The sequence below is a fragment of the Cervus canadensis genome, chromosome 4, assembly GCF_019320065.1.
Source record: "Cervus canadensis isolate Bull #8, Minnesota chromosome 4, ASM1932006v1, whole genome shotgun sequence".
Lineage (NCBI taxonomy): Eukaryota > Metazoa > Chordata > Mammalia > Artiodactyla > Cervidae > Cervus > Cervus canadensis.
In genome coordinates this window covers 40,298,665-40,312,283 of record NC_057389.1, presented here as the reverse complement: position 1 = coordinate 40,312,283, position 13,619 = coordinate 40,298,665, and the positions used below count along the sequence as shown (strand labels likewise).

The 13,619-nt window shown below is 42.7% G+C and overlaps 1 protein-coding gene across 3 annotated transcripts in view; it reads left to right on the top strand.

The window, feature by feature from the left end:
• The window catches only part of CYFIP2 (cytoplasmic FMR1 interacting protein 2), a 134,742-nt gene that overhangs the window by 15,729 nt on the left and 105,394 nt on the right, over positions 1-13,619 (top strand). For all 3 annotated transcript variants that reach the window (XM_043464855.1, XM_043464854.1, XM_043464856.1), the window contains 2 exons: positions 5,657-5,796; positions 7,563-7,652. In XM_043464855.1, the coding sequence (XP_043320790.1) occupies positions 5,680-5,796; positions 7,563-7,652 (207 nt within the window). In that variant the 5' untranslated portion in view covers positions 5,657-5,679. The remainder of the gene's footprint in view (positions 1-5,656; positions 5,797-7,562; positions 7,653-13,619) is intronic.

Here is a 13,619-nt window from a genome sequence, read left to right as displayed (position 1 = left end):
CTTATTAAAGAAGGAAAAGGCAGTCAGATTAAAAAAATAATAATAAAGTGCTTAGTACCTTTCAAAAAAAAATGCAAAAGTAGGAGTGGTCTCGAAGAAAGGGCATAGAACTGGGAGTCAAGATATCCTGTTTCTGCCCTAACTAGGCCACTAGTGACCATCTCACCATGAATGAATGTTTTTACTTCTCAGCAACATTGTGTCCTCCCTAGAAAAACAGCAGAAATAACACCTGTCCCCTGGAACCTGCAGAGGAGTTGTGCCTGAGGAAGTCAATATGGAAGATCTAAAGAGCTGAGAATTAGTGATAATTATAATGCCTTCTTTTTTGGTAGGAGTGTTTTTGCAATGCTTAATTCATCCATTTGCTCTCTTAAAAAGAGGCCATTCAACTCACTAACATTTCTCCAGTGCTTGCTGTGTGCCTGCTGTTGGGCTGAGCATTCCACGTGCTGTGATGTTATATAATGCTCACAATAAGTCACTGAGGACCAGGACTATTATTAACCATCACCTTTTTTCAGATAAGGAAAGGGAGGTTTGGAGAAGTTATGTAACTTACTTAATGGTTATGCAGCTAGGAAATGACAGATGACAGATTTTGAATCCAGAGCTTGAGCTTACCCACCATACTTAGCCTAGTTTTCCAGGTCATTAAAAATTATGACTTTTTTCCTTTTCCTTCTAGAAAGTCAGACAGAAAATGACAATGCAGATCTTTTCTTTAGACTGTATCAACCTGCAGTCCCAAAGCTAGGCTTTCCTAGTGCCCATCCTGCATCTGTGGGGTGCGCCCCTTTTTGCTCAGAATCTATCAGTCGTCTTGGCAACCTGGGGGTGGGGGGCTGTAAACCCCTCTCAGAACCAGATTGCCTGAGAGTCCAATGTTATTACTTCTCGGTGAAACCAGGCCACTGAGTTTAAGTTTATTATGAAGACACTGAATTTTAATCTGCCATGAATTCCCCACATTGCAGGTTGCAGCTGTGTCTGGTAAATGTTGCTCCCAGAACAGTGTTAATTTTTCAATATTTTATTAATTTCTTTTCAGAAGTGACAAAATGGCCACGAGGTCATAGACTGAATATTAAGAATTCTTCTCCTTTGGAAGATTGCGTAAAAGTCAGGACACTTGGGCTGGAAAAGAAGTACTTATATGTATACCCCAGTTAAAATTTCCACAGTGTTTTTTCTTTCTGATTGATGTAGAGTTGGCAGTGACCTCCAGCACTTGGGTTAGAAATATCTGATTTCCTTCTCCCTTAGGTGGTGAATGATCTACAAACAAACAGAGAAATCCGTTAGAGAAGCTGAGTTTATGACAGAAATAAAGATTCCTAATTTACTGGCTCTGTAGGCCATTCACTTATTGATTCTCTTCAAGGGAAGGATGGGCATTTTATTGTGTTTAAGGGGAAAATCTTAAGGGTTATTCTGGTAAATGAGTGTTCTGGAATCTCAAAGCCTAGAAGAAACCCAGTTTATAGGAGGAAGGAAAAAGCAAAGATCATGGCAAGTAAGAGTCAGGGAAGATGCAGTAATGGTAGATCAGAACTGGGAGTGTATACACTGAGCTGGGAGTTTTTATGGGAGTTTTCTAATGTATTTTAAATTGAATAGAAAAATTATCATAAATCCCTTTATGTTAGCATCACACAGCATTGACAGTTAACTCATAGCTATGTTTGTTTTATCTATTTCACTCTTTCCCCATCTAGTATTATTTGGAAGCAAACCCCTGTATCCTTTTATCCATATTTTAGTAGGTATTTGTCAAAGACAAGGACTGTTTTAAAACATAACTTCAACATTACTGTCATAGCAAAAAATTAATAGCACTATTTCCATAATATTGTCAAATAATCAAGTCAATGACTACCAGAGAAATTTTCCCATTTTTGAATTTATGTTACAGTTTCATCTTTATGAAGGTTTGTTTGAAATAAGAACAAAATAAGGTAAACACATGTGATAGTCTAAGTCTTTTATCATCTGTAACTTCCACTTCCATCTTTTTGTTCCCTTGCACTTTTATTTCTTAAAGGCACTGAGTTATTTGTCCAGCAGACTTTCTCATAGATTATATTTTACTAATTGCATCACTGTGGTGTTTTAACATGTTCCGTCCTCTGTATTTCCTGTCCAATGATATCCAAAGCTTGATTAGATTCAAGTGTTTTGGATTCATCACTCTTCATGAGATGATAGTGTGTTTCTCTGTCAAGTGGCACAGAACGCCTGGTTGTCCCTCATGTAGGATGTTAGCAGTGGTTGATGATCAGAGCCTATGCCATTTGTTCATTAGGTGTTGAAAACTAGGGATATTTTAATTCTCTGAATCTTTCTGGGGAAAAAAGAAATACCTTTATAAAGAGAAGCAGCCATCTCTCCTACAATTTAGTGATTCAGTGATGCAGTTGGTACAGGAAAGAATGGTTCAGTGTTTGCAAACTCTTTCCTTTTATTTATTGACTTTCAACATGAAAGTTGATTCACAGGCATCGTCCAATAGTAACAGAGGCACAAAACCAAGTTTTTATTGAGTGTCTTTACAATCTTATGGATTCACATCTATTTGTATTGTTTCAAGTCCATTGAATTGTGCAAATTGGTCCTCAGATTGCCCCCTCTTTGGCCAGTGGAAGCTGCCTCAAGTTGGTCCTTTGACACAGCCTTGGCAGTCATAGATAAATAGCTGCTTCTAGGCCTTTCTTTGGGGTCACAGAGAGTTGGACACAACTGAGCAACTGACCTGAACTGAACTGAGGCCTCTCTTTTTTTTTAATTGAGACATGATTGCTTTACAAACGCTGTGTTAGTTTCTGCTGTACAACGAAGCGGATCAGCCATATATTTACATGTATCTTCTCCCTCTTCAGCCTCCCTCTCACAACCCCCCATCCCACCCATCTAGGCTTTTCTTTTGTAGGACAAACCTAGGTTCCAAGCCCAGCTCCACCACTTGCCAGCACTTGACCTTTTAATGTAATCTAAATTCTGAGCTTCTGTTTGCTCATCTGTAAAATGGGAATAATCATAGTATTAATACTTACCTTTATAGGGTTGATGCAAGATTAAAATAGTCAAGTGCTTGGCAGAGGGACACAGAGTAAGGGCTTAAAATGTTAGCTTTATTATTATTTGAATTAATGAAGAGAATTATTGGGGTTTTGAAGCTTATAGATCATTGCATGCTAAGCTGCTTCAGTCGTGTCTGACTCTTTGCGACCCTCTGGACTGCAGCCTGCAAGGGATTCTCCAGGCAAGAACACTGGAGTGGGTTGCCATGCCCTCCTCCAGGGGATCTTCTCAACCCAGTGATCAAACCCGCATCTCTTAAATCTCCTGCATTGGGCAGGCAGGTTCTTTACCACTAGTGCTACCTGGGAAGATCATATAGATAAGAAGGCATACAGATCATTATGCCCTGAAAAATCCTGCAAAATGAACCTCACATTAATGTAAGAAAGAAGACAGTCTTTTCTGTGGACTGGCAGATGGATGGTTTGGCTGTAGAGCTGAAGACCACACTTAGAATTCAGGGCAGAGAAGAGAGTGGAGGAAGAAGCATCGGTGTGGAGAAGGCCAGAGACCACCCACCCCCGAGAGGCCAGGCACCTGCCCAGGGCAGAGGGGAAAGTCCCTTCTGAGCTCCCCGCCCCCTCCCTGGATGGGGCCTTCACTGTTGCTGGAGCACGTGACAGGGAGGTGAGTTGAGAGCTCAGAGAGGCGTGAAGCAGTCCTCAGCAGCTCAGCTCCACCTGCCCTCCCACCAGGTCTTAGGAGGACGCTGGGGCAGCCGCGTCAGCCGGTCACAGCCTGGCCCAGCTCTGCGGTCACTGGTCCTTTTCCGCCCTGGTCTCTCTTTTCCTAATGAGCAAGGCGGATCCTCTGACACTGAAACTCCAGCCCTGATGTGGGTCTCAGGCTTCCCTGGGCTTGGGGGTGGGGAGGGGAGGGGCACTCACAGAAGCACAGTCAGCCTTCCCGGAGTTTCCTTATTGGAAATGACAACCCACTCCAGCACTCTTGCCTGGAGAATCCAATGGACAGAGGAGCCTGGTGGGCTACAGTCCATGGGGGTCACACAGAGTCAGACAGGACTGAAGTGACTTTGCACACAAAGGATTAGCAGCAGCGGCTTCTTCTTCATCATCTTTTTATAAAATTCAGTTTTTCAATTTTTGTTCACCTAGTCGACTGTTATTTTTGTTTTATTTGTTTTTTGCTTCATATAGTTCTGCTTTTGTAGGTAGTAATCCCTGCACTCTCATTTCTTCAAGTTGATTTTTATCCATTTTTAGGTTTTTGAGCAGAAAATTCAGTTCATGTAATTCTGCTTTCTTAGTTTCTGTGAAATGCATTGAGACATTTATTCATGCTCTCTACCTTTCAGTTCTAAATATTTTATAATTTCTATTTGAATTCCTCTTTAGCTATGAATAACCTGAGAAATACATTTTTATAAATTTTCACAGGCTTGGGTTTTTTTCTTTGCTATAAGTTGTGTTATTGATTTCTAATTTTATGGCACGTAGTCAGTGAATATGACTTCTAGAAGGTCATATTTGGGGGAACTTGTGAGAACTTGTTGTATGCCCTAAATCATGATCATGTTTTATTAATGTTTTGCATAGGCTTTAAAAAATGAGTTTTCTGTTTGCTGAGTGCTGAGTTCTTAAAATAGCAGTTAGCTCCAGATAGGTAAGTGCTGTTTAGAACCTCTTCAACTTCAGTGTCTGGCAAAGTTCACATCAAAGCCTCTGTACTCTGCCAGGGTTTGAGACACAGAAATGTCCATCTCAGGCTTATTTGCTTGGGGTAGCTGACAAAGAATACCATACTTCTAGGCCAAGGAAGACAATGGCTCTAATGTTTTTGCAAATCAGGTTAAATTCTCTGGAGTCTGAATTCTCTGACTCCCAGCTTAACTTCAAACTCTGGTTTCAAGTTGATAATCTTTGGCACTCTTGATAATGGATATTTGTGTTATGCAAGAATTGAAGAGTGGAACTGATAAATATCTCCTCAAATAGCAAAAACTGGAGGTTGACTTTGACCCATGTCTCAGGATCAGGCATGTCGTGAGGTCCTTTGCTGCTGGTCTCCGTGGTCGCATGGGCATCACGTAACTTCCCTGAGCCTTGGTCTCCCATCGATTATGTGGATGTGATACCGCTAGCCGTGAGAGGATTGTGGTGTGAGTTTCAGTCGAGGCAAGAGACATAAAAAAGTACTTTGTAAATGTAAAGAGGGCTTCCCTGCTGGCTCAGACAGTAAAGAATCTACCTGCAATGTGGGAGACCTGGGTTTGGTCCCTGGGTCGGGAAGATACCCTGGAGAAGGGAAGGGCCACCCGTTCCAGGATTCTTGCCTGGAGAATTCCGTGGAAGTGGAGCTTGACAAGCCTCAGTCCATGGGGTCCCAAAGAGTCAGACATGACTGAGCAACTAATGCACACACACAAACTGTAAGGACATCCTCAGATATCCTACACAGGTTGAGTGCATCTGTGAAAAAGTAGCAAGGGGAAGTGGTCCCAGTGCATGTTACTTACCTCCCTGGATGCCCTGGAAGAAGCCTGGACAGGGGGGGCCTGGGAGAAATGTTTGGAGGCCCCTGAAACTCTCCGTTTCCTTCTCTTGCATCCCCTCAGTGCGGGCAACGGAACCTGCAGCCATGACCACCCACGTCACCCTGGAAGATGCCCTGTCCAACGTGGACCTGCTGGAAGAGCTGCCCCTCCCTGACCAGCAGCCATGCATCGAGCCCCCACCTTCCTCCATCATGTACCAGGTAAGTCCTCCCAGAGCACCGGGACCAGGATGAGGGGCTCAGGAATTCTGGGGACCCCCCTGAGAGGGATTGCCCTGCAGGCAGAGGGAAGGGGGCTGCCTGAATCTAGAAGGTGAAAGGTGTGAACTGATGGAGTCCCCAGTGCAGTGGTGGAGCTGAGTGTAAGAAATAGATTAGCTAGTAAACATATACCAGCGCTATTTCTCTTCCCAGGGGAAGGCTTCTTGATCTGTTCTGACCCCAAATACCTTCCCAGCTGTTCTTGCTGTGGCACCAACCAAGGTCTTGGCAGCTCTGACCTCATGAATTAAATATCACCATTAAAAAACCCCTAGAGCCTGCCTGGGTAATTACTTTTTCTTCATGTATGTGAGAAGAGATCTTCAACTCCCCACAGCCAATAATGACTTGGGGAAGCTAGTCACAGTTGTTTGCTTTTGCCAAAAGAGGCAAGCTCGTGACAACCCGTGATCAGATTGCTCAAACTGTGATCCCACTGGGCATGGTGGTAAGGGTATTGGTGCAGCTGGAGTCAGCCTTGCAAATAGCACCTTGTCTGAGTGTGCTGGGCAAGTATACCATGTTAAGGGAGAGTAAGTTAATTGTAAATTTTTAGCTTTTTTGCTGTATTTGACCTTTTGAATGTTCTGAAACTGCTAAATGGGACTAAGAATAAATGCATAGTATATTTTTAATTTCATTCAATGGCTTGATTTATTAAGCACATGCCTGAAGGTTCAACTCATCAAGTTCGTTTATTCACATTGTCTAACCCACAGTAAGTTTTTAATTATGTAGATATCTTTTTATTATAAATACAGCAAAGTATAACAAATAAAAATTTCCCTGAAACTATGTCTATATATACATGCATATATACACACACACATCTTTTTACCATGTAGATATATAACTTTTTTTTTTTACCAAAAGAGGACGGTAAAAGCCTCTATGATTTGACTTTTTTAACTTAAAATTTATTCTGGGTATTTTTCCTGACAATACTACAATGCTGCCATACTATTTTTAACCAGCATATAGTACCTATAAGCCCATTTTATGGATATGCTATTATTTATTTAGCCTTTGACTGTTAATGGACATTTGGATGGTTTCCAGTTTTTTTATTACAAAAAATTAGTGCAGTTATTATTCTTATACAGAGGTATCTGCACCCTCAGGCAAATATTTTTGCAACAACGAAATGAAAACAGTGTATACCTTTCCTTTTCTTTAGTATCTTCACCTTTGAAAACATCTTCAAATTTTTAATGCAGTTTTTAAAGGTCACTTTTCACTTACAGTTATTGCAAAATATTGGCTATATTCCCAGTGTTATACAATACAACTTTGAGCCTATCTTACACCCACTAGTGTGTACCTCCCACCCCACCATTTTGCTCTTCCCCTTCTAGAAAAAAACCACTAGTTGTTCCTCTATATCTGTGAGTCTGCTTCTCTTAAGAAAAAAAAAAATCTCCACTTTTAACAAGCTATTTAGGCTTGTATAGTTTAAGTTTTTACTTGTGAGGCTCTCTGGGTGAACCTGATTACCCACGGGAAGCAGATGCAGCCCCTGTCTGAGGCCAGCTTCTGCCCAGGGGAATGCAGGGTGGGATTTCTCGGTGGAAGATGAGAGGGCGGTGTGGAAGTAGGTTTCCCCAGAGAACTTGGGCATTTGTTGGCAGCAGTTTATTTTCTGGACACCCAGCCATCTGGAACCTGTTTTCCAACCACTAAGTGTTCCTGTCCTTTAATTCCTGCAGGCTAACTTTGACACAAACTTCGAGGACAGGAATGCATTTGTCACAGGCATTGCAAGGTACATTGAGCAGGCTACAGTGCACTCCAGCATGGTAAGTCTCCGTGACCCTCAGGCACAGACATAGCCCCTCCTGATGGGGGCAGGGCTGTGGGCAGCTTCTCTTGCCAGGGGCAGGGGCCCAGCTATTCCAAGAACCCACTGCCTCAGAAGAATCCATCTCTTCAAGCCCTTTTTCAGGCCCCAACCATCCCTTGTCCATGCCTGGGGTACACTGGTCTGTATCCTCCCGCCTTGCAAATCCTACTCACCTTTGGGGCCCAACTCTATTCCCACTGTTTGCTTTCCTGAACTTCTCTCTAGCTTAGGGGTTAACAGTTGATTAGATCTTGCCTTGTTTTGTACTTTATAGATTACTGGCTGTGTGGAATTTTGGCTCTGGACCAAAGCACAAAGTTTCTCAAAGTTTGGAGTAACACATTCTTGACTGGAGGAAGCTGGTGGCCTAAATCATTCACAGACAAGGGCCAGTGGTTTGATGGGTCTGTGTCTGACCCACCTGTGTGGGTACCTTTCTCCCTTTGGCTTTCATGATTTCACCCTCATGCATCACTGACATTTAAAGAATTCAGGGACTTCCCTGGTGGTCCAGTGGTTAAGACTGCCCTCCCAGTGTAGGGGGCACAAGTTCAATTGCTTGTTAGGGAACTAAGATCTCACATGCTGAGCACATCCTGGCCTAAGACATAAAATAAAAAGTTTAAAGTTTCTTTAAGAAGAATAAAGAACAAAAGAATTCCACAATTTCTCATTCACAGGCTCCGACTGCAGTTCAGAGGACCTTTCTCATTATAGCATCGATAGCCTAAACCTTTGTCTCACCACACCCTGCCCATTCATTCAATAAATATTGTCCCTGGTACTTGATCAGATTCTGCTAAATGCTGAAAGGCTGAGGGGCGGAGGTGGGGGAGCACGGCGTGTATGCAAGGACAGATGGGGTCTTAGTTCTCAATGAATCAAATGGGAAATAGACAAACTTAGCATTTATTGAACATTTTCTGTGCAGGTATTTCAAATGCATTGTCAATTAATTGTCACCTCAACCCTGGGAAGAATGTTTTATTACAATACCCACTTTATGGATGGGGAAAACGAAAGTCCAGAAAAGTGAAGTAACTTACTCAGGGTACTGCCACTGACAAATGACAGAGCTAAACCCAAATCTGTTTGACTATAAAACATGCTCTAGACAAGTCTTTGCAGACAAAAATGTACAAAGTTGAAGATAAAAGACATAGTGAAAGTTCAGAATTTTTAAGTGGCCTTGAGAGGGTCAGAGAAAGCTTGTTGCAAGAAGTAGCTTTTGAGTATAGCTTTGTATACTTTGCACACATACACACATTATAACTATATATATATATACTTACATATATATATATTGTACTTTAAACTCTATAAAATTTTCTCATACATAATATCATTGGAACCTTATTACAGCCTGTGATTTGCAAAGAGATCATTATACACATTTTAGGGATGAGAAAACTGAGACCTAGAGAAGTTAATAAGCAGGTTGCTCACAATCACACAATTAGTAAATCACAGGGTTGAATCTAGAATCCTGGACTTATGATTCCCAGCTCTGACCTCCGCTGACCCACCCAATTAGAATTTTATGTCAGAGAGGAGATAGGGAGGGCGTACCAGCTGGTGGAAGCAGCGTAAGGAGAGGCTCAGAGGCAAAAGTCTTCAGAGTTTCCCTGGATTGGAACTGTGAAGTCCATGTAGGGAAGCTCTTGGTGATATTCATAACGAATTAGGTGCATAGAGGGTGTCTTAGTTTGCTAGAGCTGCCATAACAAAATGCCACTGACTGGGTGACCTAAATAACAAATTTATCTTCTCCTGTTGCTGGAGACAAGAAATCCAGTATCAAGGTGTCAGCAGGGTTGGTTTCTCCTGAGGCCTGTCTGTGCCTTCTGGCTGTGTCTTCATGTGGTCTTTTGTCTGTGTAGACACACGTAAGGTGTCTCTCTGTGTCCAAATTCAGTCAGGTTGGATAATGGCCTCATGTTAACTTAATCATCTCTCTAAAGGCCCTGTCTCCAAATATAGTCATATTCTGAGGTCCCAGGGCTAGGACTTCAACATATGAATTTGGGGGTGGGAGGATGACACAAGTCAGCCCATGACAGAGGGCTTTCATTCATTTAATTAAAAAAAAAAAAAGATCAGTAGCAATAGACAGTTTTCATTAATGAGGAAAATGTGAACAGAACTACACTTGAGGAATAAATTTCGCTTGTTAGTTTTGTGTAGAACAAGTAGTAAGGAGGCATGAGAGAAGCAAATACATCAGTTTAGATAAGGTTATCTACCCTGGATGTGTCAAGGGCCGGATGAGGGCAGTGGCCTGAGGAGTGGCTAAGGGGTCAGGGATGTAAGAGGCACTGGAGGGCGACTCTGCCTGGCTTCATAGTCTGCTGGGGGCTGGGGCCGAAGGGAGCTGGAACAGTGCTGACTGAGGTTTCCTGGAAAAACCAGGTCAGGGGCACCAGTAGGGAGGTCAGAGGAGGGGCCAGTTTGGAGAGGGACTGTATTCCTTTTCTATTGCTGCTGTAACCAATTATCACCGATTTGGTGACCTAAAATAACACAGATTCCCTTACTTATAGTTCTTTTGGTCGAAGTCTGACATGGGATCTTACAGGATTAAATCCAGGTGTTGGCAGGGCTGCATTTGCTTCTGAAGGCACTGGAGGAGAATCTGTGGCCTTGTTTTTCCAGGTTGTAGAGGCTGCCTGCATTCTTTGGCTCAGCCCCCTTCCAGCTAGCAGTCACACCACTTCAGTCTCCATCCTCACGTCTCCTGCTCTGACTCTCTCATCTCCCTTAGGACCCTTGCCATCACACTGGGTCCACCCAATAACCCAGGACAACCTCCCCATCTCAGTGTTGCTAGCTTCATTCCATCATTTTGCCATGTAAGGAATTGTTCCCATAGGTCCTAAGTTTTAGGTTGCAGACATCTTTCTGGGGGCCACTATCCTACTGACACAGGGATAGTGTTGATAAGGTTTTAGGCAAAGTCCAAAATAGGGTGCGCTGCTGATGTTCATGGATAATACCCAAACCTCACTTCCTCAACAGTTTCATCCTTGTACCCTGCTCAGACTTTGTCTAGAGTAGCTTATCAGCAGCAAGAGGCTTCATGAGATGTTCATCTTCTTGTCCTACTCCTGCCCACACTGGGGCAAGGTGGATCTCTCAAAGGGCAGGATAGCCAGAGAAAAGGGGAAGAGGAGGAGACAGTGTATAAACCATGTAACTGACCAGCTACAAGGAACAGTCAAGGGTTCTTTGCTGGGAGTGTAGGTGGGGACCTAGTGTCCAAAGTTAAGTGCTGAGGGGTACAGTCTGCCGGAATCTGAAACTTGAACCGAATTCACATTGGGTTAAATTATGGACCTACAGGATCTTAAAAATGTAAAGAACCTGAGACTTCCTTAGTCCTGCAACTATAAACCTGGGCTGCACATTGAAATCACCTAGAAAGCATTAAAAAAAAAAAAAAAAAAAAAAAAACTCATGCCTGGACCCCTCCCCCAGAGATAAAGACTTCATTCCTTTGGAGTCCAGCCTGGGCATCAGGAGTTTTCAGAGTTACCCAGGTGACTCATGGGTAGCCAGGTTGTGAACTAGTGATTTAGGCCAGACATCTCCAGCTTCTGGGTTCTAATGCCTGGAGGTCTGAGGTGGAACTGACGTAATAATAATAGAAAGAAAGAAAGAAATAATAGAAATAAAGTGTGCAATAAATGTAATGCACTTGAATCATCCTGAAACCACCTTCACCCCCCACCTTGGTCCGTGGAAAAATTGTCTTCCCTGAAACCAGTTTCTGGTGCCAAAAAGGTTGGGGACTGCTGATTTAGGCCAGTTCTCTGCCTCCAAATGATGAAACCATGACCTTTTCCAGGTAAAAGGTGGGTCCAAGCAGAGCCAAGAGCAGAACTCAAATTCCCTGAGGCTCTATCCACCACACCATCTTGACCTCTATATTCCAGGCATGATTATACAACAGACCTGACTGATGGTCAGCTGAGCTGCCTACAGGGCGGAGTCCACAGCATTCTTGTGCCCTGGCCTGTTCCTAGCATGGGGCACTGAAGGGGGATTGCGAGAGTGCTCAGTGAAAGGTTCAATGGGTGAGTGAGTGGGATACTAACAAGCTGCCAGTGGGCAGCTTGATGCTCATAATTAGACACATGTTCCCTACATGTTACTGTCACTTCCCTTTTCTGACGCATGTTCTGAAGCAAAGGCAGCAGAAGACCCACAGACTTGATCTTGGTTCTTTCTGGTCTCAAGGACAACATGTTACTGATTTAAAGAGTTCTCTAAATTAAGAATTGAAAGTGTGACTCGTCAGTGACATTTGCTGTTGAAAACAAAACTATAAAAAGGAATAAGCTCCAAATTAAATCTGATCTTGTGCTAGGAAGGTATTATGAACTAGATATGATGTGTGGGATAAAAAATAAATGAGTAAAGGCTCATTTTTGTATCAGTATGAACATTTACAAAAGAGATGGCCTAGTAATACTATTTTTTAGTTTATTTTTTGAGATGTCCTTCATATAACGTAAGATTCACCATTTAAAGTGTACACTTCACTGTTTTTATGGTAGATTCACAGTGTTATCCAGTCATTGCCCCTGTCTAATTTCTATCACTGCAAAGAGAGACCCCAAACCCTTTAGCAGTCCTTCCCAATTCCGCTGTCCCCCAACCACTAATCTGGTTTCTGTTTCTATGGATTTGATTATTCTGAACAGTTCGTCTAAATGGATCGCATAATAGTGGCCTTTTGTGTCTGCCTTCTTTCACTTAGCATGATGTTTTCAAAGTTCACCCATGTTGTGGCATGGATCAGTACTTCATTCCTTTTTACAGATGCATACTATTCCTCTGTGTGGCTGCATCACATTTTATTTATCCGTTCACCCATCGATGGACAGTTGGATTGTTTCTGTTTTTTGACTATTAGAATAATGTTGCTGTGAACAAGTGTGGAGTTTCAGTGTGGACATATGCTTTCATTTCTCTCGAGTATATACCTCAGAGTGAAATTGTTGGATCATATGGTAACTCTGTGATTTAACTTTTTGAGGAACTGCCAGACTATCTTCTCCCTAGTAATACTGCAAGCTCTCTTTACAGATTGCCTAGCGTGTGTGTGTGCTTGCTGGCTTCCCTGGTGGCTCAGTGGCAAAGAATCTGCCCGCAATGCAGGAGACGTGGGTTTGATCCCTGAGTCAGGAAGATCCCTTGGAGAAGGAAATGACAACCCACTCCAGTGTTCTTGCCTAGGAAATCCCGTGGACGGAGAAGCCTGGGGGCTATAGTCCATGGGGTCACAAAGAGTCAGACACGACTAAACCACCACCGTGTTATGTTTGTATTCTATTCAGTTCTCACAAAATTCTCTGAGGTTGTTACTGTCATCATCATTATACAGATGACTGGATGGAGAATTTTAGGTTAAGTGACTTCCTGAAGGCCAAAGGGCTAAGAAGTGATGAAGCTGGGACTTCAGCCCAGATATTTAGACCCTGAGTTTAGGGTTCTTTCCACTGAGGCAGTTACTAGGTGAGGTGAGTAATCAGATTCATTTTTCATGCTGTTGTTAATTCTACCATCTGCTCTGTATTATTTTTAAAAATCTTAATCTTGATCTTAACCATCTTCCTGAGTATGAAATAGCAGCATGGGCTCTTATTAAAATGCAAACATTATAGCACTATGTGATACGAAAAGTGAAAGCTCCCATTTATCCAGCCCCACAGAGAGCTTCCTCCTCATAGTCTTGGTATGTATTCCACCAAGATATTTTTCAATACACAATAATATTGTGGTTAATCTTGAAATCATGTCCAACTCTTTGCGACCTCATGGACTGTAGCCCAACAGGTTCCTCTGTCCATGGAATTTCCCAGTCAAGAATACTGGAATGGGTTGCCATTTCTTTCTCCAGGGGATCTTCCCAACCCAGGGA